Source organism: Rattus norvegicus, chromosome 4, assembly GCF_036323735.1.
Source record: "Rattus norvegicus strain BN/NHsdMcwi chromosome 4, GRCr8, whole genome shotgun sequence".
Lineage (NCBI taxonomy): Eukaryota > Metazoa > Chordata > Mammalia > Rodentia > Muridae > Rattus > Rattus norvegicus.
This window is the reverse complement of record NC_086022.1, coordinates 116560305-116587692: the sequence shown is the minus strand read 5'-3', so window position 1 is coordinate 116587692 and position 27388 is coordinate 116560305. Positions and strand designations below refer to the sequence as shown.

The window sequence follows — 27388 nt, the reverse complement described above, 5'->3', positions numbered from 1 at the left end:
GTGGACTCTCGGCTCCCTGCTCTGCTGCCTTTCCTGCCTCTTGCTGCTGTGTTTCCCTGACATTATAGACTCAATCCCTCTGGCATCATATTCCTTCTATCCATTGCCTTGGCCATGGTATTTTATCACAGCAACAAGAAAGAACTGATACACACGGCCTTGTCTAATCACTTCCCCAAAGACCTGGCTCTGAACTCTGTATGGGGAGCCAAGCCCGGAATACGTGGCCTTTTGCCTAAACAACAACAGTTACATCGCCTTGCTAGTCCTGGCAACCATTAGAGTCATTAAAATTCTGTCATTTAAAGACAAAACCATGAGTTTGTTTTTGTTATTCGTAGTGCTTGGGATCTAACCTAGGGCCTAATGCGTGCTAGGCGAGCTCTGTACTCTGGAGTTTATTCTCAGACCTTAATTGAAAGTGTTGAGATCGCATTTTGCCTATTGATGTGCATGCATTGTTGCATTGACCAGTGTCTTTGTCTATTTGACAGCGAAAGGACATTTTAGAAAGGCTTAGAAATTTTGGCTATTATAAATAAAAGTGCCATGAACATTTAATTCCATTTTTTTTCTTTTTTTCAGAGCTGGGGACCGAACCCAGGGCCTTGCGCTTGCTAGGCAAGCGCTCTACCACTGAGCTAAATCTCCAACCCCAATTCCATTTTTTAAAAGATTTATTTTACTTTAAATTATGCCTATGTTCCGTGTGTGTGTGTGTGTGTGTGTGTGTGTGTGTGTGTGTGTGTGTGCAGATGCCGTGGAGTTTAGAAGAAAGTATCAGATGCTCTGAGCCAGAGTTACAGGCAGCTATGTACCACCTGACACGGGAGCTGAGGACCAAATCTAGGCCCTTTGCAAGAGCAGAAAGCATTCTTAACCACCCAGCCACAAGGGCTTAAAAAATTACGGAGCATTAAACTTGACTACTCTTTTTTCAGCCTTCCCCCTGAAACCTGTGAGTACACATGGGGACTAACGAGACTCACACACAAACCTAACTATGTGTGTGTCACTTAGAAACCTGTTTAATATTCATGATCAGGGTGTCATCAATGTATTATCGTATTCATAAGTTTGTACAACGACGTTGTAAACGACAGCCCCATTTTCCTTTGTATGCATTACTTAATCAGTTTATAGTTATTGGATAGTTGTTTCTAATTTACAATATAATTAGCCATCCTGATACCCAGAACTTCTGTATACATTTGCTACCCTTAATTTCTAAGTGGGTGGGCTGGAGATATGGCTCAGTGGTTAAGCGCACTGGCTGCTCTTCCAGAGAACCTGAGTTCAATTCCCAGCATCCGCAAAGTGGCTCATAATCATCTCTAACTCCAGTTCCAGGGATCTGATGTCTTCTTCTGGTCTCAGCAGCTACCAGGCAAACCCACGACGCACAGGCATACTTGCACGCAAAACACCCCCACACATAAAATTACAAGCAAAGAATTCATAAGAGTGCATTTGTTGACTCACATCAAGCATGCATTCAGACGTTGATACGTATCGTTCAGTTCTCCTTCTGCAAACTGCATCCACCTGCCCCAGTAACTTGTTCATACTTAGAATTTTCATCACGTTTAGTGTGAGCTGGTCAAATGAACAGAAAATTGTCTCCATTTTTGGAATATGGCTTTTCCATATTCTTTCACAAGCTGTTGGGTTTGAGAGTCTTGATTTATTGTTATTAATTAGCTAGAGGTCTTCTATCCTAACTTTAATAATAGTTTATTTCATAGTTTACATTTTCATCTATTTTGAAGATGGTCATCTTAAGTTTTCTGTTAGGTAGGATTCTATCTATCTATCTATCTATCTATCTATCTATCTATCTATCTATCCATCCTCTATATATTTCCATGTATATTTGTTTCTATAATTATATCAGAACCAACAATCTGTTTCGTTTTTGCCTCTGGCCTTAGGCATGTGCTTCAAGAACCTCCACTCTACCCCATCTTACTTGGAAGATGTATAAGTTTTAATTTGCTAGCAGGAAATCCAGCTTTATTTTTAACCTGGATTCTTTTCAGAGTACGTTTTAAGAATAATATCCCTGCAGGATGCTAAAAGGGTTAACAAAATAGTCTGTGGTCAAATAAACTTAGGAAACCCAAGATTTAAGCAAAGCAATCAGTCTTTCTGTCCTGCAACACTTCTTACAGTGCAAAGTATGAACTACAATGTGATTAAAAGCAGCAAAACCCCAGGAACACTTCTGTTATAAATCAGGAGCAGATGAGCTAAGCCCACAGTAGGGCTGGCATGCAAAAGCAAATGATACAGCTGGAAAGAAGCAACGAGAAGGTTGCTGCAGCAGATAACAGCAAGGATAGCTTGCGTGATATATTAAGAAGGACAACATCAGAACATATGTCTACACTGTATTAGATGTTATAAAGAAACCCTGGAAGGACAGCAGGAGACTAAGATCAGTGGTTATGCACAGTGGGTGTTGGAGAGGGATAGAAAGACGGTGAGAAACTCTCCTGCCTACCCTTTTATACTTCCTGCCTATTGAACCACACATGTTGCCCATAAAAACTTAACTTTTGAAAAGAAAAGGGGTTTAAACATGGGCACAGCTCCAGTGCAGTATCCACGAGCTCACTCCAGGGCAGTCTTCTACAGTGTTTTGAGTTATTCAGGTTTCAAACAAATATGAAATGAGCTGTCATTAGCATAAACTAATGTAATATTTTATAGACTTGGATTTCTCTGGTCTATGTGTATGTGTGAGGTATAGTGTGTGAATGCTGGGCGTGCATGTGCACGTGTGGGTTTTGTGTCTATTTGTTTATGTACTTGTGTGTGTAGTTTGTGTGTGTGTGTGGTGTGTGTACTTCGTGCGTGTGGAAGTTTTGTGTGTGGAAGTTTGTGTGTGGTATCTGAGTGTGTGTAGTATGTGTGTGGTATACATATAGGAATTTGTATGTAAGCACATATGTGGTGTGTGTGTGTGTGTGTGTGTGTGTGTGTGAGGGAGGGAGGGAGAGAGAGAGAGAGAGAGAGAGAGAGAGAGAGAGAGAGATTCCTTGTTTATTTTTTTGAAGAACTTAGCATTGAGTCCTTCAACATCTGGAAGAGCAAATGGCTTCCTGTCATTCTTTTCCATTATTTTGTTGATACTGAAATTACTTTTCTTCATTTTCTTGCAATAGTGTATATATATGCATATATATATTTATATATATATTCCCTTTATTAATCATCTAAAGTTACTTTTGGAGCCGGTTGAAGAACTCAGACCTTTATGGAGTTATATTAGACATAGGGGACATAATTATGTATTTTCTGAGTTTTCAATCTTGCAAGACCATTTCCCAAGCATTCTCATGTATCATTCAGTACAGTCTAAGACTTCTGGTATTTTCTGTCACTTTTGTACAGATCCTGACTCTTTCCTAATCACTCCAAGTCCTCTTGTTTTGTTTCTGTTGGAAGAGATCCCTTTGGTTTTATTTTTTTTTATTGTTGTTCAGGATTATTTCTGGCATGAGCCAATTTTTCCTAAGAGATTAAATGTTGCATTTTAACAAAACATTATGACATTTATGGAGATGCATGAGTTGCTTCTCTCTGACCAATTAAGTTAATAAAACATAATGACAATAGATTTCCCGATAATTTAATAATCTGATTTGCTAGAAACAGTCATGCTCAGAAACAACATACTGCCTTTCTAACACAGCTTTGAAGTTTTTGGTAGTTTAAAGATTTATTTATGCTTTTGTATCCTGCATATGTGTGTTTGCTTGCATGATTTTATGTGCACTACATGTGTGCATGAGCCTGTGCAGGCTGTAAGAGCATGTTGGGTCCTCTGGAACTGGAGTTACAGATGTTCGTGAGCTATGATGTGGGTTTTGGGACTCGAACCCCTGTCCTCAGCAAGAGCAGCAGGCACTGTTAATTAGCCGTCTCTCCAGCTCCTTTGTGAGTACTTTAATTGGAATGTTCCTATCTACACTTGTAAGTGGAATTGGCTTAACGGGTTGCGTCTGGAGACTAATCTTTGCCAGCTGCTTGTATTCCATTATTCCAAGTGCACAGAGTAAATGATGAGGCCCTCCATATTGTTCTGTGCTCCAGAAGGGATCTCCTTGCACAGAGTTTTTTCACCCCAGTGACTTCTATAAATACTTCTTTAAAAAGCCATGAAGCGTTTTGTGTAAGTGGTCAGCACGAATGTGCTTTGAAGAGTGTGTGTGTGTGTGTGTGTGTGTGTGTGTGTGCGCGCGCGCGCGTATGCATAATGTGTGCTTGTCTCTGTGCATACATATGCAGAAGCCAGAGCAGGACATTGGAGCTCCTGATCTATCTCTCTTCACTTTATTCCATTGAGACTCTGTTCCTTACTGAACCTGGAGCTAGGGTGGGGACCCCTAGCTCTACAATCCTATTGGCTCATTTCCTTGACCCACCACTCACAATGTTGCAATTACATTTGCATATGGCCAAGCCTTGACTTTTTTATATAGGTGCTAGGGATTTGAACTTACATCCTATTGTTTATACAACAAGCATTCTTACTCACTGAACCAACTTCTCAGCTCCTAAATACAATTCACGATTAGTATTTTCCTCCCAACTGGTTCGCAGCATGTGCCAGTTTGGCTATTCCTGTTTTTTCAGGCACTTCTATCTGATTGAGCATTATGCTCTCAGGACTGTTTAAGCCTGATCTTCTCAGCTGCAGTGGAAGTTGGCTCCAGCCTTTGGAAAGAATCCCCAGTTAGTGACCCCATCACTTTGACTTTCTAATTAGATGCAGCCAAGGCTATGTCTTTTGCCCCAGTATTAACCACAGACATTGTAGCTAGAATCTCTGTTGATGAGGGCTGAGGGCTGTACTAATCTACTGGTATAATGGTAAGTTTATAGAAGGCAGTTAGATTCTATATTTAACAAACTAATAGTAGCTCATGATGACTCAGCTCAGGGCCTATGAGCTCCTGAGTCATCAGTGCATGGATAGGTTTACAGTCCCAGGCATAAGATCCATGCTGTGGAGTGGGCTTTGTATCTAATCAGAAAGTAGTTGGTGACGCCGATAGTATTCATACCACTATTGCCCCAGTGGGTACATCTCGGCAGTCTAGTCATGTAGCTCACAGAGTTCACAGTCATTGATGACCTGTTTCCCTTAGTAGTCTGTATAGGGCCTTCTGTCACTATGAACGCTAGCCAGTAGGGAGAAAGCTTCTGAGTCAGAAGCAGCTTGGTCTCTCCATGTCCCCTAACCCAACTCCAACAACACGGAGGGAGGAGGGTATACCACTCCTGGTACTGAGAATTTTGTTTGATCATCTCTTGTATGTGGGTGAGCATTTTCCCCTTCATAGAGAGCAACTGCATCTAAACTTTATATAAACATTATATTTATTGTAAACTATATATCTTATAAAATAGCGAGTTTCCATGTGACATTTTCAAACAGTCTTACTGTTAGTTTTCCCCTTTCCATTTTCTCCTCTGCTCTACTCCCTTACTCCCCCTTCCCAGTGGGCCCTGGTTGCCATTATAATCTTTCCCCTTCATATTGCCCGTGTCCCCCTAGTCTTACATTCCATGATACCATCTCTCCTGTGGTGTCAAAGAATTCTTCCTTCTTGGTATGACAGCTCATCTATTGTGATGATGATGCTAGCAGCTCTGAGCTATGCTTATAAATGCAGTGAGTATGGGGGAAAAGATGAAGCAAATTGCCAAACCACAGATATACATTTCCTGGTCAAAGCCTGAAGGAGCTTGACTAAAATCTCTCTCTCTCTCTCTCTCTCTCTCTCTCTCTCTCTCTCTCTCTCTCTCTCTCCTCTCTCCCTCCCTTCCTCCCTCCCTCCTTGAAATAATAAAAAAGGTAGAAAATTCCAGAAGTTTTTAGAGGTGTGTTTTCTAATATTTTCTTTACTTTTCTGATCTCATTCTCTGCCAAACACTGATTTTCCTCAATTGCTGTTATTAACGTAAGTGAAGAATACAAACGTAACATTTTAGCTGATACTGATGATAGGTTTTGAAAGAAGAGAAAATGCTGTAGTATTGACAGTGTCATCATTTTCAAAAGAGACTTTTTATTTTTTACCCATTTGAGTGTTTGCGTGTGTGCGCACGCGCGCATGTTCACCTTGTGCATGCCGTGCTCATGGCGGCCAGAAGAGGGCGCAGTGCCATAAGTTTATAGTTTCCTGTTAGAATTGATGCAGATGTTAACTTAGGCTAGTTAATATATCCATGCTGGCTTACATGTCCACAGCAGCTCCAGGTCCTCCAGCAACAATGACACTACTTTCTCACGTAATCTCCTTTGAAGACTACAGGGAGTACTTGGATTCAGAAAAGACGTGTCTTACTTAAGCTATACCACAAAGTTATGCACCTAGCAGTGTAATTTGCAGGAAAAGACAGACGATCAGAATAATGAATGAATTAATGATGCTGAAATCCCCCTAGCTGCCTGAATTGCTTGGGTGTCTTTCTCATTTTTCTTCCTCATTACCGTCTTTCTCTTGGTGTTGGTGGTAGGTTTTCCAATGAAGAGAGATTAGCTTATTTATCTCTTTCGTCATTAGGGGGGTTGCCCTGGTGCCTCCAGGACTGCTGCCACCATGCAGACCATACAGCACAGGCAAGAGTGACCGGCCTTAGCCAATCCCCTTGAAAACTGCTCTACTTCTAATAGCAGTGGTGAGGGGCAGTGCCTTAGATAAAGACAGCTTTGAGACTCCGGGGATATGGCCACCTCCTGGAGCCAGGCAGGACTTCAGTGGAGGGTGAACGATGCCAGCCCACAGAACCTTCAACCTGAAAGTTTTCCGGCCTACGAGAAGTGCAGGACTAAAGATGGAGCAGAGACTGAGGGAACGACCAACCAATGGTGGCCCAACTTGAGATCCATCTCACTGGCAAGAACCAGTCCCGGACATTATTAATTCTCTGTTATGCTTGCAAACAGGAGCCTAGCCTAAGTGTCCTCTGAGAGGCTCCACCAAGCAGCTGACTGAAACATACACAGGCCCACAGCCAAAGATCAGGCAGAGCTCGGAGAGTCTTGGGGAAGAGTTGGGGGAAGGATTGAGGAACCCAATCAAAGAACATACAAGGGCTGGACCTAGGCCCCCTGCACTTACGTAGCAGATGTACAGCTTGGTCTTCATGAGGGTCCCCCAACATCTGAAGCAGGGACTTACCCTGACTGTGTTGCCTATCCGTGGATCCTGTTCCCAGAATTGGTCTGTCTTGTCTGGACTCAGTGGGAGAAGTTGTATCTAGTCCTGCAGTGACTTGAGGTGCCAGAGTAGGTTGGTACCTGGGAAAGACCTCCCCCTTCTCAGAGGAGAAGGGAGGAGGGGCTGTAAGGAGGGGCTGTGGGGGGGACTGGGAGGAGGGGGTCTATGATGAGGATGTAAAGTGAATAAATAAATTAACGGAAAAAGACAACCTTTTCTTCTTTAGCGTCTCATCTTTTCTCTGTGATGTCTGCTCTAGTGGGCAAAGTTACTTTTGTCCACACTTGAATCTTTGTTCAACACTTTTCAGTCCAACCCACTTTTAAAGGATCCCCTGGGTTAGATTACTGTCTTGAGAGATCAGTCACAAGCAGGCTACTGGGTTACTAATTAGGGCAGTACTCAAGTGCAAATTAGTATTCATGAGGAGCCCAAGCCCCTATTTTTGTGACATTATTGCACTGGCATAATTTTCTACTACTGCAGATTGTGAAGATTAGCTGACAGCGTCAGAAAAAACTCAGTTCGTCCTCCTCGGGGTCCAGGGATGCAGCTAGAAGCAGCCTACTTGGACATTATCTACCTCTCACATCTATGTACCTGTCTAACACATATTGATGTATCGTCTATCTATCAATCTATTAATTATCATCATATATATCCATCAACCAATTATCTGCCTATAATTTATCCATTGTCATCAATTATTATTTATATAAATTATCATCTACCTATATATTTATCATGTATTTACCATGTGTCTCTATATATCTATTTTAGATATTTGTGTCATATTCATAATTACCTACTATCTATCTATTATCTGTCTATCCATGTATCTCTCATCTATCTGTCTATCATCTGTCTATGTATCATTATTTATGTTTGTTCTCCCTCTCTCTATCATCTATCTGTGTTAGCTATCAATCAGCCAATCAATCATTGTCTCTAGATTTCTATCAGTTTTCATACATAGTCACATCATGTCGCAAAGATATGCTTAATGACATAGGAAATAATTTATGGTATCAGAATAATTCAGTTATGAAGTATATGTGAAAGTCTCTGAGGAATTACAACTCACTCATGACACAAGGTCATGAATTTTAGCTTTAATGAAATGGCATATGTCCCCATCATCTGGGGAAAATCCCAAACAATATAATTTGTCAGCATGCGGTGGAGGAGTGGGGACTCTCACACATTGCTGGTGAGAATGTACCTTGACGCAATTCTGTGTAGACAACTGCTCACTCTCTGCCACTGACAGTTAATACTCTAGACATCCTTACGTGAGAGATGTAAGTGACATAGCCAAAAGTTGGAAACCATCTGATTCCCACTAATTAATGACTGTGGGGATGATGTTGAAGACTAAAATACTGTGTCCCTGGAATAACCAAAGTAGCCTTTTGTGTGTTGGCACAGAAACATTTCAAGACATCCTGTTAAGATAAAAACAGGCTGTAGAATAATATGCACAATAAGTTGCATTTTATGAGACTCTACTTGTGCTGACTCATATTAATATGTCTCCTCAGAAAAGAAGAATGGTATTCATCTGGAAGAATATCCATTAGTATATATGTGGTTAAGTTCTTGTCAACTTGACACAAACTAGAGAACAGGGAAACTCAACTGAAGTAGAGTGGCTTGTGGGAAAGTCTGTAGGGGTATTTTCTTAATTAATGATTGACATGTGAGGGTTCATTCCACTGTGGGTGGCACCATTCCTAGGCAGGTGCTTCTGGGTTGTATAAGAAAGTAGGCTGAGGAAGCCATGAGGAGCAAGTCAGTAGGCAGTGTTTCTCCACACTCTCTGCCTCCAGATTCCTGCCTGACTTCCTGCCTGACTTCATCCACTGTAGTGTGGAAATGTAAGCTGAATGAACCCTTTCCTCCCCAGTCTGCTTCCAGTCATGGTCTTTATCACAGTGATAGAAAGGAAAGGAAGATAACGGGTTAGTTGAAACGGGAGTCCATAGAACCTAGAGAGTCATGGGAAGTTCTGTTATACTCTGTAATATGCTCGTCTCTTAAAATGCAGAATAAAGTTGTGACTGACTCTGTGGAAGTGAACATCTGTACATCTACATAGTTTTGAGGCTCCGAGTCTCCTGTCCATGAAGACAGCACCAGCTGGGGCTGTGCCCCTTCTAGAGATAAGAATTTGTCTTCTCTTTCTTTAGCTAGTTGGGAAAAAACTCAAGGTGAAACGACTCATAGAAGTCAGCAAAGCAAAAGCAGGAGGTCCGGTAAGCACCAGAACAGGCGATAACACATTCCGATGTGATTTACTTTAAGGCAAGTTTCTGTAAGGAACATCGTCATAGACAGAGGCTACACCTCAGAAGAAAATTTCTCCTGTATATTCTGGGTAGAATATTTTGGTTCATCCTAGAGAAAACATCTTCTTAATAGCTTGTAGCAATAAGAATCTTTGTATTACATTTAGTTTCAGGTTGAAAATATGAACTATACAGGGTCCAAAGTAACAGAATATCTGTTCTTGCAACCTTTCAGCAAACACAGATGCCACAGCCATCAAGTTCAAGAAGTACAACCCCAATATCCCACCAGAGGCTCCCCAGGCGCCTCTGTTCCCGCACACCTTTGCTTAAAGGGTGTCGCTTCCTTGCTGAAATTCGATTTTCTCCCAACTCATTATATATTTCAAGAATGCCATTTTTTGGTTTTAGCTATTTGTTATTATTTTTATTGGATATTTTATTTATTTATATTTCAAATGTTATCCCCTTTCCTGGTTTTCTTTCTGGAAACTCCCTATCCCATCCTCCTTCTCCCTGCTCCTCTGCCCACCTACCCAATCCCTCCTGCCTCCCTGCGCTGGGGTTCCCCTACACTGGGGCATCAACCTTTCACAGGACCAAGGGCCTCTCCTTCCATTGATGCCCTACAAGGCCATCCTCTGCTACACATACGGCTGGAGTCATGGGTCCCTCCATGTGAACTCTGTGGTTGGTGGTTTAGTCCCTGGGAGCTCTGAGAACTCTGGTTGGTTGATGTTGTTCTTCCTATGGGGTTGTAAACCCCTTCAGCTCCTTCAGTTCTCTCTCTAACTCCTCCACTGGGGACCCAGACACTATTGCAGATGCCAAGAAGTGCTTGCTGACAGAAACCTGATATAGCTGTCTCCTGAGAGGCTCTGCCAGAGCCCTGACAAATACAGAATGTCATTTTGCTATGCTTATTCTTGAATTTTGTAAGAGCCACCCATGGAGGTACATTTTGCTGATTTTATTAGTGATAGAGGGTGCATCGGTAAACAAATATTCTACTGATGATCGTATGAAATCTCTCCAGCTTAGGTGAGTAAGAATAATGCTGATCTGAGAAAGATGCTATATGCATTCAGTTCAGAGAAGTGTTGTTGTAAAAATATAAAAAATAAAAACTGTCTTTTATCTCCCACCAGGTCCAGCACTGTGGTGCCCAAGATATCTGCTGGATATCTTGTCTGAAACATACATCCCAACTCCGTGGTGGCCCCTCTGCCGTCACACACTCTCCCAAACTCAATTCTCCACATGAAAAAACACACAACACAATAACCTTTGACCCGATTGATAAGATATAATTGCCCACCTAAACATACAAAGCCCAGTACACATCCATCCCTTAAGAACATTAATAACAACCTGTAAATACAGAGTGGAATCTTAACGTCAGCTTCCATTTTCTCTCTGCCGTGACTACTCTCTCTGTCCCTCCTGTCTCTCCTCTTTCCATTCCAGTCTCCTCCTCTTCCTTCAAACTTTTCTCTCACCCGTCCTTCCTTCTCGTCCAATGACAGGCCTCCTTCTATCTTGTACCTGCTCTCATCTGTATTTTACAAATTAAATGGGGAGAAGGTTCTGGTGAAGTCACCTGAGTCCTGAGTTCCTGACTAGGCCGCCCACCTTGGGGCGGTGGAAATAGCATCAAAATACAGATAACTCCAGGGCAAACCACAACACACTGGGTTCAGAGAAAAATGAGGTTTGCTAGGGTAATCACCACTGAGAGAAACCTCTGGGCAAGTATAGTTCCTGTTTTTGAGCATTTTTACAACGCAATTTTGCAAATTTAGATTTTTTTCTAGCAGCCAACAAAAGTTTTCATTGTTTCTGTCTTTGCAGAACTTAGAAAACTTAAGTTGGGTCAAGCCATCAGCTAGTCTGAGGGTGTGTACCATGACCTCCTTATGGTTTGAATTTCTGCTTTTCATGCACACTAAAGTTAAATGTCTCTCTTATACCAATCAAATATTAGAACTTTCTTTGTAACATGTGTGTTTAATACTTAGTCTATTTTTTCCTTGAGCCACCCGCCTTTCACAGTTCTTCACTGAATTTGTGTATTTATCAAAGGATCTGAATGATGAGTGTTAGCTTTGGAAGGCATTTATGATGTTTTATACAATACTTCTATGTCATTAATTTGTTGGTACAAAACATCTATCAGAAATTGAGCCTAAGCGTCTGCTTAGCTTCCTGCCTCCCTGCCGGCCACCTGACCAGTGAATGTTGCTCATATCAGCTGTGAGCATTCATTAGACCCTTACCACATGCGGGCCGTTGGGCCCCACACGTCATGAGAGTCATTTGCTTTTGATGTTAGTAAGTTTTCTGTTGCTGAGACAAAACACCTGGAGAAAAAGCAACGTGAGGAAGGAACACGTAAGGAAGGGACGTTACTTTGTTTCACACTGTGAGGAGACACAGTCTATTAGAGGAGAAGGCATGGACGCAGGAGCCCGAGGCAGCTGGTCACTTTGCACCCACAGTCAAGAAGCAGAAGGAGATGGAGGTCCATGCTCAGCTTGCTCTCCTTTTTAAATTCAGTCCTGGAGCTGAGTCCATGGCTTGGCACCACTCATATTCAGGCTGGGTCTCCGTTTCTCAGTTACACCTTTCTGGGAACACCCTCCCACCTAAAGATGTGTTTTCACGGTGAGCCTAAGTCTTGTCAGAATGACCATTGGGACTAACCAACACACTTACTTCTCCTAGTGCTTCCATATGGAGGACACTAGCAGACTCGAAGCCTGAAAGGAGCTGCCTCTTAATGATTGAACTGGAAATGATAAGGCTGGGGGATGATCTCATTGAACTGGGGCCACCATGTTCATCGTAGTTATCCCAATGCCTCAAGACAGTTCCCATCTGATATCAACTTTAGGATTGTTATGTACTATGGAAAGGACAATCACTAGTTGTAAAGGAGAGAATATAAACTTGTTAAAATTTAAACCTCTAGAAAGATAGCATAACACATTATAGAGGATATCAACACACAGGAAATGGCACTCAACGTGGAAACTGTTATGCACTGGTATTATGTTTGTATCATAGCCAATGTATGAATGAATGGCAAATAGGTTTTTTTAAACTTAGTATTAGAAAATAAAATTGTTATCTATCTCCTGAGTAAATAATCTCAAATGCTCACAAACCCAGAGTCACGTTTTATAGGTTACCATTTTCCATTAGCCTTCAACTTGGTAAAACTTAGAATCATCCAAAATAAGATCATGATTAAATACTTGTCTTTATGAGGTTGGCTGTGCGGCTTTGCGCCAGGGGCTCTCCACAGAGATCTCTGGCCCATCTAGATGCTCCGGTTCAGGCAAAGGGGAGAGAGCTCAGGTAGGGAGGGCAACAGCTTTCACCACCTCCGCTGCTGGTGCTGCTCCACCTCTGCGGCTTCAGTTGCTGGGCTAGGCTGAGCCAGCAAGAGACTGGCTAGCTGGCAAGGGGTGCAGGGAGCTTCTGGTGGCGATTTAGGGAGAGCAGATCTCTTCCCCAGGCAGCGGTGATACAGCTCTATGACAGAAGCTCTCAGAGGCTGGAATAATTCCTGTACACCTTTAATCCTTCTGAACACGATTCTTAAATACAGTTTTTGGATGGGTCAGTGTCTGACAGCAGGCACTTCCTATTGGTTTGCCCTGAGAGCTTGGGAAGACCTCATCTACATATTTGGGGGCGTGGTCCTGCTTCTTTGACTGAGCGGTCTTGAGCCTATGTAACCTGTGGTCATGTCCTCACCTTTGGAGGAGAGGTTTGTCCTATGTGACTGACCTATCTCAAACCTCTCTACCTGGGGTTGTGGGGGTGGGGGTGGTGCTGCAGCTACGGGAGAAGGGCCTGATCTCCCGGGAGACTGGGAATGCTCTTGCTGTCCCTGTTATGGTTGGGGGGGGGATTCAACCTATCTCGACCAGGAATCAGGGTAACTTTCACAGCCCACAGCCCTACAGTTGGCCTGTCTTTTGAAGATTGTCTTGATTGCCTTGATTGTTATGGAAGGGTTCAGCCCACTGTGGGGAGCATTGTTCTCTTGGCACATGGTATAAGAAAACTGGCTATGAGAGAGCCAGAGAGTGGGCCAGTAAGCAGTGTTCTACGGTTCCGCTTTAAGCATCTGCCTTGAGTTTCCTCAATGATGTATGGTAACCTGAGAGTATAAGCCAAATAAACTCTATCTTTCCTGAGCTTTCTTTTGGTCAGAGTGCTTTACTGTGGTGACAGACTGAAATTAGAACAGTGGCTGTGTAAAATAAACAGTGACAGCAAGCTCACCCACACAGCCCATAGCACCTCCCTCTGAGTTCTCAAAACGAGGCAAGATGACAGTCCCAGTGCTTTGCATTGAGTCTCAAAGGAAATTTCTAGTCATTAATAAACGCAAATCAACAAGATGTTCTCAAGCAAGTGTCTGAGTATCACTGTTTGTTGACTAAAACGCCACAGTTGTGTGGGAAGAGAAAGCTATTCAGAGTTCAGCTTTAAATTTGTTGTGAGAATAAAGAACTTGTGGGTATCTTGAGAGGTAGCTCGGTATGTGTTTGTTTTTATGAGGAGTTGTTGTTGTTTTTTTTTTTTTTTGTTCTTTTTTTTCGGAGCTGGGGACCGAACCCAGGGCCTTGTGCTTCCTAGGTAAGCGCTCTACCACTGAGCTAAATCCCCAGCCCCTTTTATGAGGAGTTTTAACAGGTATTTTCCTCCTTGCTTGGAGGAGACCTGGGCGGGTCCTGTTCACAGGTCTGTACAGCTGATGGAGCCACACTCTTTGTTCCACTGAGACCTTGCTCAGAGTTCCCCAGAAAGACTTATTTTACAGCATCTCCTTAAGGGCTGAGCACTCACCCTCCACTGCTTGATGGATAGATTCCTTTGTCGGTGTCTGGAGAGCCCTGTCTCAGTCTTATGCATCGCTTCCTGGCAAGCCACACTTCTGTGCTCCATGTAACAGACACACCAGAGGGGCTGTGTGGAAGTCTCATATCTATGTGACCTGACAGATACCATGCGTTATCTTAGCACTTAGTAAGCTTAAAGACCACACAATTACAGTGTTGTCCAATGAATTCCCGTTATAAGTCCCGTTTGACATTTGCTAGTTTACAACGTGAGATATGCCTCATTTCATCCGATACTCATGACGCCTGTTTACAGGAAACAATGTTTTATTTCCTTCCATTAGGGAAAAGATGAGACGCTGGGATTCTTGCCTGCGATCACACGGCCAGTGGCAATTCATAGTTAAAATCTCAGGACTTCTGTTTCTCACATCAGCGCTGTTTTTTGATTCGAATAACAAGCCTGAGTTTGGAGGACTTCAGCGAGCTTTCCCAAAGACCCACTTTATCCTGGCTCTCTCAGTCCACAAAAATGGATGCTTATGTAAATTTCCTATCACCACCCTTCAGCTGGGTGGAACAAAGTAAAGAATAAGGAATTTCGGTGTTGCCTCCAGGGTAAGAAGCATTAGGGAAAATTACTAAGACATCTTGAAAAAGGGTTGTCCGTGACCAGCCCCACTCCTGCAAGACAAGCAGGCCTGCTTGTATGTGTTCTGCAACCCCTAGACACTAAAAGGCCTCCCATGCTCGCATCTGATCGGGATGTCTCAGTTCTCACACCGTAAACTCCTAAACTCCGAAAGGGCTTCGGATTGACGCTTCCTTAGAGGCAGCTTATGAGCTAAGAGAGTCAAGGGCAGTGGCATTGTTTAGGAGGGAGAAAGGGGGCAGGGAGTAGAGCTGTGGTTTATAGGAAAGAGGGGTAGTCTATAACATACGTCCTAGGGTACCAGCTACCACGGGAGCAATAGCCACTTAGATTCCTTAGGAAATTGCAGACGGTGTGAGACACAAGCTGCAGAGGGATTGTACCAGAGGGGAGAGGAGCAGGCCACTGCTGAGAGAGACTGGAGTGGAGACATTCCCACCTCCCAGCATACTGTGCCTGGTACAGTGACATCACAGAAATGTAGATCCTAGCAGGGAAGTGTCTTACACAAAAGGCCCAAGAGAGATGGTGGAGCACCCAAGGGTCTGCTGCTCCAGAATCCTGGGATGCATCTGTAATGGCAACTAGGTCTTAACTATCCTTAATCGCCGTACTGGGGACGCCATCCCCCTAATAGTGGTAGATGTATCAACACCGTGTCAGAGAAGTGGATGTGAGGAAGTCAGGCAGACATGTGTGAAACCCTCACTGATGCAAGAATATAGAAGGAAAATGGGGAGAGGTCAGGACAAGGTTCTGCACAGCACCAAGCGGCTTCCGAGCCGATCACAAGACAGGCAAATCTCTACTCACGCTTTCTCATAAGTCCTGTTGGGATGCTCCGGCCACTCGATCATGCACACGACTCTGCTGGGCATGGTCTCTGTGGTGGAGTAGTAGCCTTGTGGAAAGGCCAGCAGGAGAGCCAGGACCCAGATGACAAAGATGACCACTTTGGTAGCCGTGGCTGAGAGCCGGGGCTGGAGAGGGTGGATGATGGCCATGTATCTGCAGTACAGAAGAAAGGACAGTGTTCTGTCAGTATGTGTCAGTGTTCTGTTACTATGTGCTTTTCCTGCCCGTAGGAATTCCCAGATGCCCACTGGTTTACAGTATTTGTGTTTGTCTATGTATAGAGGCCAGGAGCCAATCCCCAATGTTGTTTCCCAGAAACCATGTATAGTCTTTTGAGACGGTCTCTCTCTGAACCCTGGGGCTCACCAATTAGGCTATGCTAGCTGGCCATAGCTAAGCTACAGGAATCTGCCTGCCCCTGGCTGCACAATGCTAGGATTACAGGTGTGTACCCCCATGTTCCAACTTTTCCACATGAATTCTGGGGATCAAATTCAGGTCCTTTTCAGGGTGGGTTGGGGAGAGCCTGAGGGATGGCTCGGAGGTTAAGTTCTCATGCTCTACAACTATGGACACTGGAGTTCAGATTCTAGCACCTATGTAACAAGTTGGGTGTCTCCACAAATGCTTGTAACCCTCCGTCCCAGGGTATCAGATGGAGGATGGTCATTGGGGCTGGCTTCCACCCTGGCCAAGTTATGAGTTCTGGGTCCAGAAGAGACCTTGCCTCGCCCCAGTAGACTAACTCAGGTCCTCCTCCTTGCACAGGGGGGCACTCAGTGACTGAGCTCTTTCTCCTGCAGCCCCTCTTAATGATTATTTACAAGTATTTTCTGAACTATTTTTTTATATTTTTATCCTTAGACTATATGACTTATGATACTTAATACTAAAAAAATCATAAGGAATGTCAGATAGACTTTTAAAAATCGGGAACCTATTTAGCACCATTCTGAGAGGAATTTTCATTTATTGACATGCTTGTAGCACATATCCGATGGCCAAATACGTGTTTACACAAAATGAGAAAAATGACATGTAAGTACTTTCAACATCCAGAGATTTATCTTTGAGGCTAGAAAGATGGTTCGGTGGGTGAGAGCCCTTACTATTCTTCTAGATGACTTGAGTTTGGTTCTTAGGACCCCCACTGGATGGTGCAAAGCTGTCCATCACACCATTCTAGTTCCAGGGAACCTGACACCCTCTTCTGGCCTCTTTGGGCAACTGCATTTATATGTACAGACACTCTCGCATATACACATATATACACACAATTAAAGACAAAGAAAAAGAAGGAATTTTGCTCCACTTTCCCTCCTGATGAGAGACTGAACCCAGGACCTTGTTCTTGTCGGGCAATTGCTCTATACTGAGCGATATTCCCTAGCCTTCTCTTTTATGCCATTGCAATTAAGGGACGGCGTTGATAGGAATACAGCACTACAGGAGAGGTCTCAGTCTGCAAAGCACGGCATGATGGTGCCATGAGGTGCATGGCCTTGTGACCCTGCAGCTGTCTCAGCTTGTGGAGACGTGCAAATGCTTGCCTAGAGATTAAAAGGCCTGCTGCGTTTTCAGACGGTGCCCTTCGTTGACAGAGTGGGATTGCAGCTGGTTTAAGAGTTCTTACACAGCATTATAAAAGCTTAACGATGAGCTGGGTGGGTATTAAGAGCTCAGTTGGGAAGGCAGCATCAGCTACTACCTGGGCGATGGAGTGTGATTTCATGAGGAAACCTAGACACAGTGTAAAACACAAAACAGGGTTGGGGATTTAGCTCAGCGGTAGAGCGCTTGCCTAGCGGGCGCAAGGCCCTGGGTTTGATCCCCAGCTCCGGAAAAAAAAAAAACTAAATAAGTAATTTTGGGCTGGAGAGATGGCTCAGCGGTTAAGAGCACCCGACTGCTCTTCCAGAGGTCATGAGTTCAATTCCCAGCAACCACATGGTGGCTCACAACCATCTGTAAAGAGATCTGATGCCCTCTTCTGGTGTATCTGAAGACAGCTACAGTGTACTTATATATAATAAATAAATAAATCTTTAAAAAAAAAACAAAAAAACACAAAACTAAGAGGGATTGCACCAGAGGGGAGGGGAAAGGAGGGGGAGGAGAAGGGAGAGGAGGAGGGGGAGGAAAGAGAAGGGAAAGAGGGAGGGGGAGAGGGAGTTCATAGCTCTGCTCCACTAGTAACTTTTGAGAGCTTTTGGGATGGAGACATGGCCACCTTCTGTCATACACAGGTGCTGGGACCTGAACTCCAGGCCTCATAGTTGTAGAGCGTGAGACCTTAACACAGATGTTTACATTACAATTCACAACAGCACCAAACTTACAGTTCTGAAGTAGCAATAACAATGATGTTACGGTCGGGCTCACCACAGCCAGAGGAACTGTATCAAAGGGCCACAGCATTAGGAAGGTTGAGACCCGCTGCTGGCTTAGTCAGCCATTCTGGGGTCCCCTCACCCCTGTGGTCTAGATTAAAAGATGTCAGCCTGATAGGCTGTCCCCCTGTCCAAAGCTGTGCATAGCTTCTGAGAAGCCACAGAGATCTGAGATACAGAGAGCGGCAATCGGCACTTCACGTCCCACAGTGGTCCCACTTGTCCCTTTGAAAAGGTCTCTCCTGGTGTGTGTTTTTCTTACAGATTTTATTGATTCACTTATTTAAAAAATGCACTTTCCCCCCCTCAGAGTGGGGATGGTATTTTATGCACCCATTGGGGTCTAAACATTATCTGACAGGCGGGCATTTCTGGTTTCTGTGGGACAGAAGATCAATGCAGATTTCAGCCGTACACAAACATCTGTACAGCTGTCAGCTGTCTCCACAGAACTCCGTGTAATTCTGTATTCTCTGGTCTCCTAGGAACTCTGGTCAAGGACTGGGGCCAGGTCACTAGCAAAGCAAGTTCAGTCAGTATGAGCTTCAACAGTTCTTACCAGGCACCCGCTGTGTGCAGAGCAGGGGCCTCCCTTCAGGAGGTTGCAAGCATCTCTCTCCAGGGGGCAGGCACACAGACAAACAACTGCAATGACCTCAGGTGGAAATTGGATCAACACACAACACCTTAAGGATGGTGTGGAGGCAAGGACGCCTCTGAATGGTAGGCGGTCTTCAAGACTCGGGCTAAGCCGGGAGAGCATTGTGCTCTGGGATCAGCAGTGCTTGGAGCTGTCTCCCAAGTTGGGATTAGGTCTGACAATCTGGAAGGTTTGATAGTTTGATTTGGACAGAGGCTTAAAAACTTTAGCTTTCTCAGTTGTCAGTGTTGGGTCTGGGTTTCCCTCTTCTGGGTTGTTAAGAACAAGGCCGGTGGCAATGCTCTGCTTGGAGAAGCAGGGTGTCTGGAAGGTGCCCCAGGCTAGCCTTTCTATAAACACTGGGAAGGGAAGATAGATTGCAGAAGCAGCTCCATCAGTGAAGCACTTGCCATGTAAGCATGAGGGCTTGAGAGTGAGATCCCCAGAAGCCATATTACAAAGCTGACATGGTGGCACACCCTCGTGACGCCAGCATGGTGAGGTGAAGACAGGAGAATCTTAGGATGTACAGTGGGAGAGCCTGCCTCAGAAGCAAGGTGGAAAGATCCTGAGGAATGACCTCTGTGACTGACCTCTGACCTCTGCATGCACATGTGCACACAGCCAAACATACACTTACCCCTACCCAATAAATAAAATTTAAAAACTTAAAAAGAAAGAAGCTGTGAATCCCTGGGAGTTCTGCGTCTTTCATCAAGATTTCCTGCCTCAACTCCAAAGCCGTGGAGGAAGCCGTGGAGGAAGCTGTGGAGGAAGCCGTGGAGATGTCATATCTCTTCCGACCCTGTGCAGATGTCCACCCTCACTGGCAGCTGTGCACCCCAGGCTTTGAACTAGAGAGAGACCCACAGGGGAGCGTGCAGTAATTACAGTGCCCCCGTTTAATATGATCTCAGACGCAAGGTTTTAATTTGCTTTTAACTCAGGATAAATGCTCACGCTTAAATAAACGAATCCCAGCGCCCGTCCCCAGGCTGGCGATGCACCACTTCCAATCAGTGTGGCTATGCTTTAGGGGCTTTGCATCAGCGTGCTGGCGGAATGTCCCCAAATGGGTGGCAGAAAGTCATATTTTTATCTTTATTCCAAAAATTGCTGCTTGGAAGCCCTTTCCAGTCAACTCTGTGCCATTCTTTTAGACTAGCAGCCATTTTGGTGACAAACGAGTGAATTATCTATAGAAACCCCAAGGTAGCATCTGAGATTGGCTTTTAAAAATATTTTTTATCTGTCCAAAACTAGTTATAAACTACTCTTGCTTCCTCCTTTTTCTTCTTCCTTCTCTCTGTCTGCCTCTGTGTCTCTGTGTCAGCATCTGTCTGTCTCAGTCTCTCCTTTCTCCTCTCCTGTGGCGTATGTAACACACTTTTTTTCTTATCTACACAGTGGTTAGCCTCAGTTGAACAACTCATATAATATATAGGTATTTTTTTTTGCATCCCTAACTTGCATTGCATTAACATATAGTGCATTTATCTGGATCCACCCTCAAAATCTCTTTCTTATTTGATTATGAGATATTACCATGGGAGTGCTCCAAGCCCTAGGAAAATATACTTAATAAATATTTATCAACTGCTCCATGCTCAGGGGACATAAGACAGTCTTTCTGCCTTACCCATTAATCATCAGACTGCCAGAGTCAGGTCCAGAGGCTGTGAGGCGTGCGGGTTATGTTAGTGACGTGGGTTCCTCTGCCTTATAAAAGCCTGTCAGCTCGTACTAAAGCTGTGTGTGACCTCCTAGCTGAAATCTGGAGGTGTAGTTTCTTTCAGTCAGAATGCTTTATAAAAAGAAAACCCATGGAAGCAACCTCTTAATTTGGGAAAGAGTAGCACTGCATATTTTTGTCGTGGATAGAAAGATCTTCTTGTAAAAAAGGATCCTCTTCTCCCCAGAGGCTCAGACCTCACGACTTCCTGTTAGTCTAGCCCCAGACCGCTGAGCAGAGGATCGCCCTACCAAGCCCTTCACCAGCAGTCAACTCAATCACTCCTCACTCTTTCTCAGTACAGTACAGACCTCCTTTAAAGAACTCCATGTCCCTGGGTTCAGATGCCCAGAGATAGAGTATGGCTGTAGATGAAGCCTACTCTTCACAGTGACTGGAGAGCAAATACAGGCTTCAGGGTCCATGGTTTCTCTCTGCTACTCAACCCTGCCATTATGGTATCAAAACAGCCATAAATGGGAAAGAAACCATTGGATATAACTGTGTGCCAATAAAACTCTATTTACAGGGAGATTGTGGGCTGGATCTGAGCTTCCTTGTTTATGAAGAATGATGGATAAGAGGACTAGAACAACGGGGCATCATGTTTAGAAACACTTTTCATCTTTGACAGAGCATGCACAGTGAAGTCAATACACGTCTAGTCTGTCACCAGGAATATGGTGGTCATCTTCTGTGGGGCGCTACTCAGAATCATGCCCCTGTCTGAGCACACAGGTCTCTCAGGGGAGGACTGTTTTGATCTCAGTCTTTTCCTGCCTGGCTCCTTCATCCTCGCTTCTGTGGAAGGATTTGATGAGCATCTTCAATGCTGTCCATTTCACTCCTCTTGTGCCGGCCACAGCTCACTTATCTTTCTATTTGCCTTTCTGTCTTCCACAAAAGAGTTCCCTTAGTGCTTGGGATCTAGCAATATTCAGTGAATACTAACTGATAAATAACTATGCAAGTTTCTTGGCATATAGAAGGGGCCCCTTAAATAGTTGAATAAAATCAAATTCAAAACAAACATAGATGCTATAGCTTTATTATTCCCAATCGGAACAGGCGCATGACTGTTAAATGACAATAACCATTGTTCAAAGTATTTTCTATTATATGGATAGCCAAGATCATCCTGTAGGAGTGACCCTACTGGTCCCTAGTCCTTGGATATTCCTATCTTTTGATTTTTCAAGCCTTCGACAATTTTCAGTATTTGTCCACAGACAGTATTCTGGGAGTCACACAAGGGTCCTCTTCTGCTAGGTCATCTTCTGGGGCATCTTTTCTGAGAAAGACTGCCCCATCTTTCTTCCTTCCTTCCTCCTCCCATTGCAAAGGGCATAGGTCTCTGCATTAGAGGTCATTATTATTTCATCAGCTGAGAGTTTGATCCGGGGCATTACTTTTATCAATGAACTCCAGAGATTTAAATTGGAAAGTTGTCATGACTTTCTAAATTAAATTTCGTAATGCAATTCAAAGCTTTAGATAAACTCAGGCGTTCATAGCTGTAGCCAAGGAGGCCTTTGTTTGTCTCCCTGAGGTGGTGCAAAGATTGCAGACCATGGAAACATCCCCAGAGCCCCTCACATGGGGACTTATTCTATGCCCATTCTGTAAGGCACATGTCTTTTATTCTAGGGGTCCACCAATGGCTTACTTCAAATACTGCCAGAAGATAGGAGTGACACCACCAACAAGAACAAAAGAGATGGGTGTGAGGCAGATGGGATTGAGGACCTGTGACAGTCTGAGGTGGGGCGAAGCGAAGGACAGGATGCAGCCTACTGTTGCTGGATGTCCATGCTTTCTGTGTGGTCCAAGAAGGCTCTGTGTGGTTCAAGGAAGAGTCAGATAGAGTTCCCAGACCATTGGGGAACACAGTTTCTATTGTAGGGAACAATGAGAGGAGATGATCTGAGACCCCACAGGCAGAGGATCAGTTCTGGAGCCCATTTCCTAATCCACTGACATCTGTAGAAAGCTCTCCCATCCTATAAACATGTGTGCTGAGGTCATCTTTCTATGGAAAACAATTTTGGTTGCTTTAAAATTGTATGCCCTTCACCTGACTGCCTAACCACGTTCTTGTGAGCCATGCTTCCTTATTCCATTCTCACTTTCTGTCTTATAGAAGGAGGATTTTCCTGCCTGTTCCTATCACTAGACAGTCTCCATCCCCAGGACACCGTGAACACCCATCTCCTAATCTTCTGGGAGCCTTGGGTATCAACCAAAGCTTGCCTGGTTGCCAGGTGACTTTCCCCATGTTGTTTCAGCAGCTTCAAGCCAACAGATCCTCAGAGAGCACACAGACAGATCTGAAAGAGGCAGAGTGCAAGGGGCTGGAGGTGTGAGCTGTGGGTCCTTTCCTTGAGAACTCCCCTGAAGCTGTCTTGGAATGTAAGGTACAAGGCTGGGATAGAAACCTGCTCTGGTTGGGCAAGTGTAGAAGGCAACCCCTCATGTGACAAAGGCACCTGAGACTAAGTTGGATGTGATTGATTGGAAAAACGCAATGAAATCCCAAACCAAGCCAAGTCTAATCTGAGCCTCTCTGCCAGCAGCAGTGGGCCAGGCACCAATGGCAGCAGCCGCTTCTGCAATGCACAACAGAAATCTCGTATCTTCTACGTGGAAGAAACCCATTATTTTGCATAACCCTGTTTACAATGAATCTTATTATCTTGCAGAATAACTTAAAAATTAATAAAAACAGGACAAATTGTCATGCAGACTGGGCAGATGGGTTAACTGAGTACTGAGTGCAAGCCCAAGGATCTGTAACTGGATCCACAGCACCAATGTACAAAGCTGGATAAGGTGGGTGTGTGTATCTGCTTGGGAGGGGAGATAGGTAGATTCCTAAGAGCTCATTGGTTAGCCAGCCTAGTCAGGGAGCTCTCAGCACAGAGAGACCCTGTCTCAAAAACTAAAGTGGACATTGATGGAAGACACTCAAGCTTGATCTCTGGCCTCCACCTATACACACTCACGTGCAGGCATACTGGCCGGCATAAGCATGTACACACACACACACACACACACACACACACACACACACACATTATACATATAAAAGATCAAAACTCATATATCTTATATATGTATGAAAATATCAAAGGGAGACATTGTCACCTACACTAGAGCATTAGGTGAAAAATAGGATAAAAATAAATCCCAGGCCCCAGGGTTGGCTTGAAGCTAAGGGTGGGGAGCTTAGGTAGGGTGAGATGGCTTGGCCAGGTTTTGTTTTTGGCCTTTTTCCCTATGTACAAAGAACATGGAATGATGAATTCACTGTTTTGGGGATGCATTAATAAATTGTCCAGTCACTGGAAATCACTAAGGAAGTTTGTAAAAAATTTACAAGCTAAAGTACGCTATGACCCAGTCATACTACTTCTTGGCATGTGCCCCAAAGGATTCTAGGTGAGGGACACCCAGCCTTTTGACAGTGTGACATATGTTGTTATCTCTAAGAGCACTGGGAGACATTCATAGTTGTGCAGGAATGTACATGGCCCAAACTGCGCAAGTTGGACACGCCTACCCCAGTCAACACACCACAGAGACCTGCACACCCATGTCAATGGCTGAACTGTTCACAACAGCCACGTGCTGGGATTGACCTGCATCTGCCAATAGATGAACCAATAAAGGAAACATGCTATATCCACATGGGTGCACATGATCAGAGTGTGGGGCACACTTGGAAGAGTGTCTCTCTGTGAAGCCAGCACTAAAGTACAATAGAGTATTTTCATTTGTAAAAGGAGAAAATGAAATTATGTCATTTAATGGAAAGTGAGCACTACCAGAGGATCATCATTTTCAGGGAAGTAAGTTAGATGCTGAAAGACAAAAATTACGGGTTCTTCCACTTGCGGATCCTAGTATTCTTGTGTGTATGTACCCGTGTGGTGATGTGTGTGTGTGGGGGGTATGCTGTTGCATTTATTGCCTATGTGTGCATACAAGTCCTAAGGTCCAATTCTGGTAGCATTCTCTATTTTCCCCATCTTAGTTTTTGAGACAGTCTCTGAATAGAGCTCACCATTTGGATAAGCTGGTGGGCAAGTGAGCCCTGAGGATCTACTTGTCACCAACACTCCTACTCCAGCACTGGAGTTACAGATATGTGCATCCACACCTGGATTTTGTGTATTGTTGGGCATCTGAACTCAGGTTCTCATGTTTACAAAGCAAGCACTGTGGACTGTGTTCCTAATCCCTAAAGCACAAAACCATTTATTGCTATGTATAATATATGAATAAATAGTATACCATCTATTCACACACATACCTTCATGATTGTGTACATAAAAATAATATATATATCATATATATCAGGAATGTATGATTATACACACATACATACACACACATATATGACAGGAGAGGGGAGGGGACAAAGGGACACTAGGGAAGGGAGAGGGTATGGGAAGGGAGACTAAGGTATGGGAGAGGGAGAGGGTGGATATGATCACAGTATGTGACAGACTTGGAAGAGAGTTTCTCTATGAAGCCAGCACTAGTACACACCAAGAAGACACACCGACAAAGGAGCAGCAGAGGGGAGCCAGGAGATGCCCTCTCCTCCTGTCTCAGTTTGAAGGTTCTAGTCAAACAACCTGCCAGCCATTGCATCTCTGATGACTGCTTTTTTTCCTTTGGGGATTTCATACTTGAGTCAGGGATCCGGCCCTGGGGGTGCTGATAAGTTCCTCACATCCTTCCAGCCCATGGGAAGATGCTGCAAGGACACATTCCGTTTCTTGGTGGCACTTGGAGACTTAGAACTGAAGATGAATGGGAGGCCTGTGGCACGTCCAAGAGGCTCCATGCACAGAAACCTGATCTCAGAACCAATGGTCAACTTTAGCTCCACAGGCAGAAGAAGCAAAGGAAGAACTCTGGATTTTACTTCCCTGGTATTTTAATTACTCATGGGGAGGAGGATATCTAGATTACCAGACAATGGAGGGAAGAGAATATCTAGGGCCCCTTTCCCTGTTTGCACTGTGCTCCAGGGCTCTGTCATTGTAGTATATTGAACCACCTCTCTAGGTAGGGTCACATTCTGTACCTGCAGCCCTGAAGGGCCCCAAGTCCCCAGGCCGGGGAAATCATCAGTATGGTGACCGTGCTGGATGAGGAGTCATCCTGCCATGGAGTGTGTGACTGCCTCGGGCACCCTCGCACAGTCTTGTCTTTTTTTTATCCTGTGTAACTCTACAACGATCGATTGACTCATTAACTTTCTTGTTAAAACAAAGTGCTGTGTTTTTGTGAATCTGAATCGGCATTGGCACCAAAAGGCTAACAGGTGGGGAAGGTGAAAGGGGAGCAGTGGAGGCCAGAAGTCAGCCGCAGACGCCCTTCCGCAGGAGTGCTCTCCATTTTGGCTTTGGAGACAAGATCTATTACTGAAACCCTAGGCTCTGGGATTCTGCTTGGCTTCCGGACAGGGAGTAACAGGCATCTACTTTTCTCCGCCTCCTTGTCTCTGGAATTATAAATTCCAGACAACACACCTAGCTTTTTCTGTGGGTCATGGGGATTGAACTTGGGACCAAATGTTTGCGCGACAAGCACTTTTTTCTTCGTTTTTAAACCAAGCCATCTTGCTAACCATGCAGGTAGATGCGGCTGCCCACCCTTGTGACTCCAGCACTCAGAAAGTTGAAGCAGGAGAGTCAGAGGGGAGGACTGCTACGTAGCGGGGGCCTTGTTTGCTTGTTAAGGGCAGTTGTTCCTAAAGATACTCAGAGGGTGCTCATACAGGGAGCATTCATTCGCCCGCCTACCTGAGAAACACGAGTTTTTATTTAGACGAAATAATTAATTTTAGTCATTCTCAATTTCCCTGTTGCATGGACAAAAGGTCAAGTCATAGCTATTAATCCGTTGGCTCAGCTATCTGAAGAACTTGCCAAACAGAAAAATGATTCTAATTTTATATCAGAGTCATCAGATTTTTTTTTTTCAAACAGAAAATCAGCTCATTTCAATGATGCTTCATCTCTCCTTTAATCCAATTAATTCTTGGACACAGAGCCTTTGGAAGGTGAAGTAGCTGGCTGTCATTGTGTGAGCCATCGAGTCCAAACCTCGGCAGTGAAGATGAAGCCATTTGTTTTTCTGCTGATGAATACAGTGAGTCGAAAATATTGTTTTTACTAAATTAAGAAAGCCTGGGACAAGAATATATATTTATATTTATATTTATATTTATATTATTTTGCAACGGTGTCAAGCAAGCTGATGCTCTGTCAATTGAAATGGAAGCTACAGCGTTGAGATTTACAAGAAAATGTCTTGGTGTTTAGAGTCACCGAACTACTTTATTTTTGTAATATTTCGTTTTTGATGAATACAAACTTCTGACTCAGTTAACACTTCAAACGTGTTCGGGCCTTTGACAACCTTCTGCGAATTAACTCAAGTAATAAAATTGATTCTAGTTGCATGACGTTGCTTAAAATTAGCCAAAGATCGTTAATTAAAGTGTTTTTTAAATGAAGAACCATAAAATATCGAATTATGAATGAATTATGATTCTTTTTTGCTAGAGATTTCTTTTTATTTTATGTCTGTGCCTGAGTATATGTCTGTGCACCCAAACACACCTGGTGCCTGCAGAGGCCAGAAGAGGGCATCGGGCACCCCTGGAACTAGGGTCAGGGCATTTGGGAACCTCCAATAGAAGCTGAACCTACGTCCTCTGCAGG

General features: G+C 44.0%; 1 protein-coding gene across 1 annotated transcript in view; it reads right to left on the bottom strand.

Annotated features, from left to right (window-relative positions):
- The window catches only part of Tacr1 (tachykinin receptor 1), a 168876-nt gene that overhangs the window by 59800 nt on the left and 81688 nt on the right, over window positions 1-27388 (bottom strand). The window contains exon 2 of the mRNA NM_012667.3: window positions 15845-16039. Within this exon, the coding sequence (NP_036799.1) occupies window positions 15845-16039 (195 nt within the window). The remainder of the gene's footprint in view (window positions 1-15844; window positions 16040-27388) is intronic.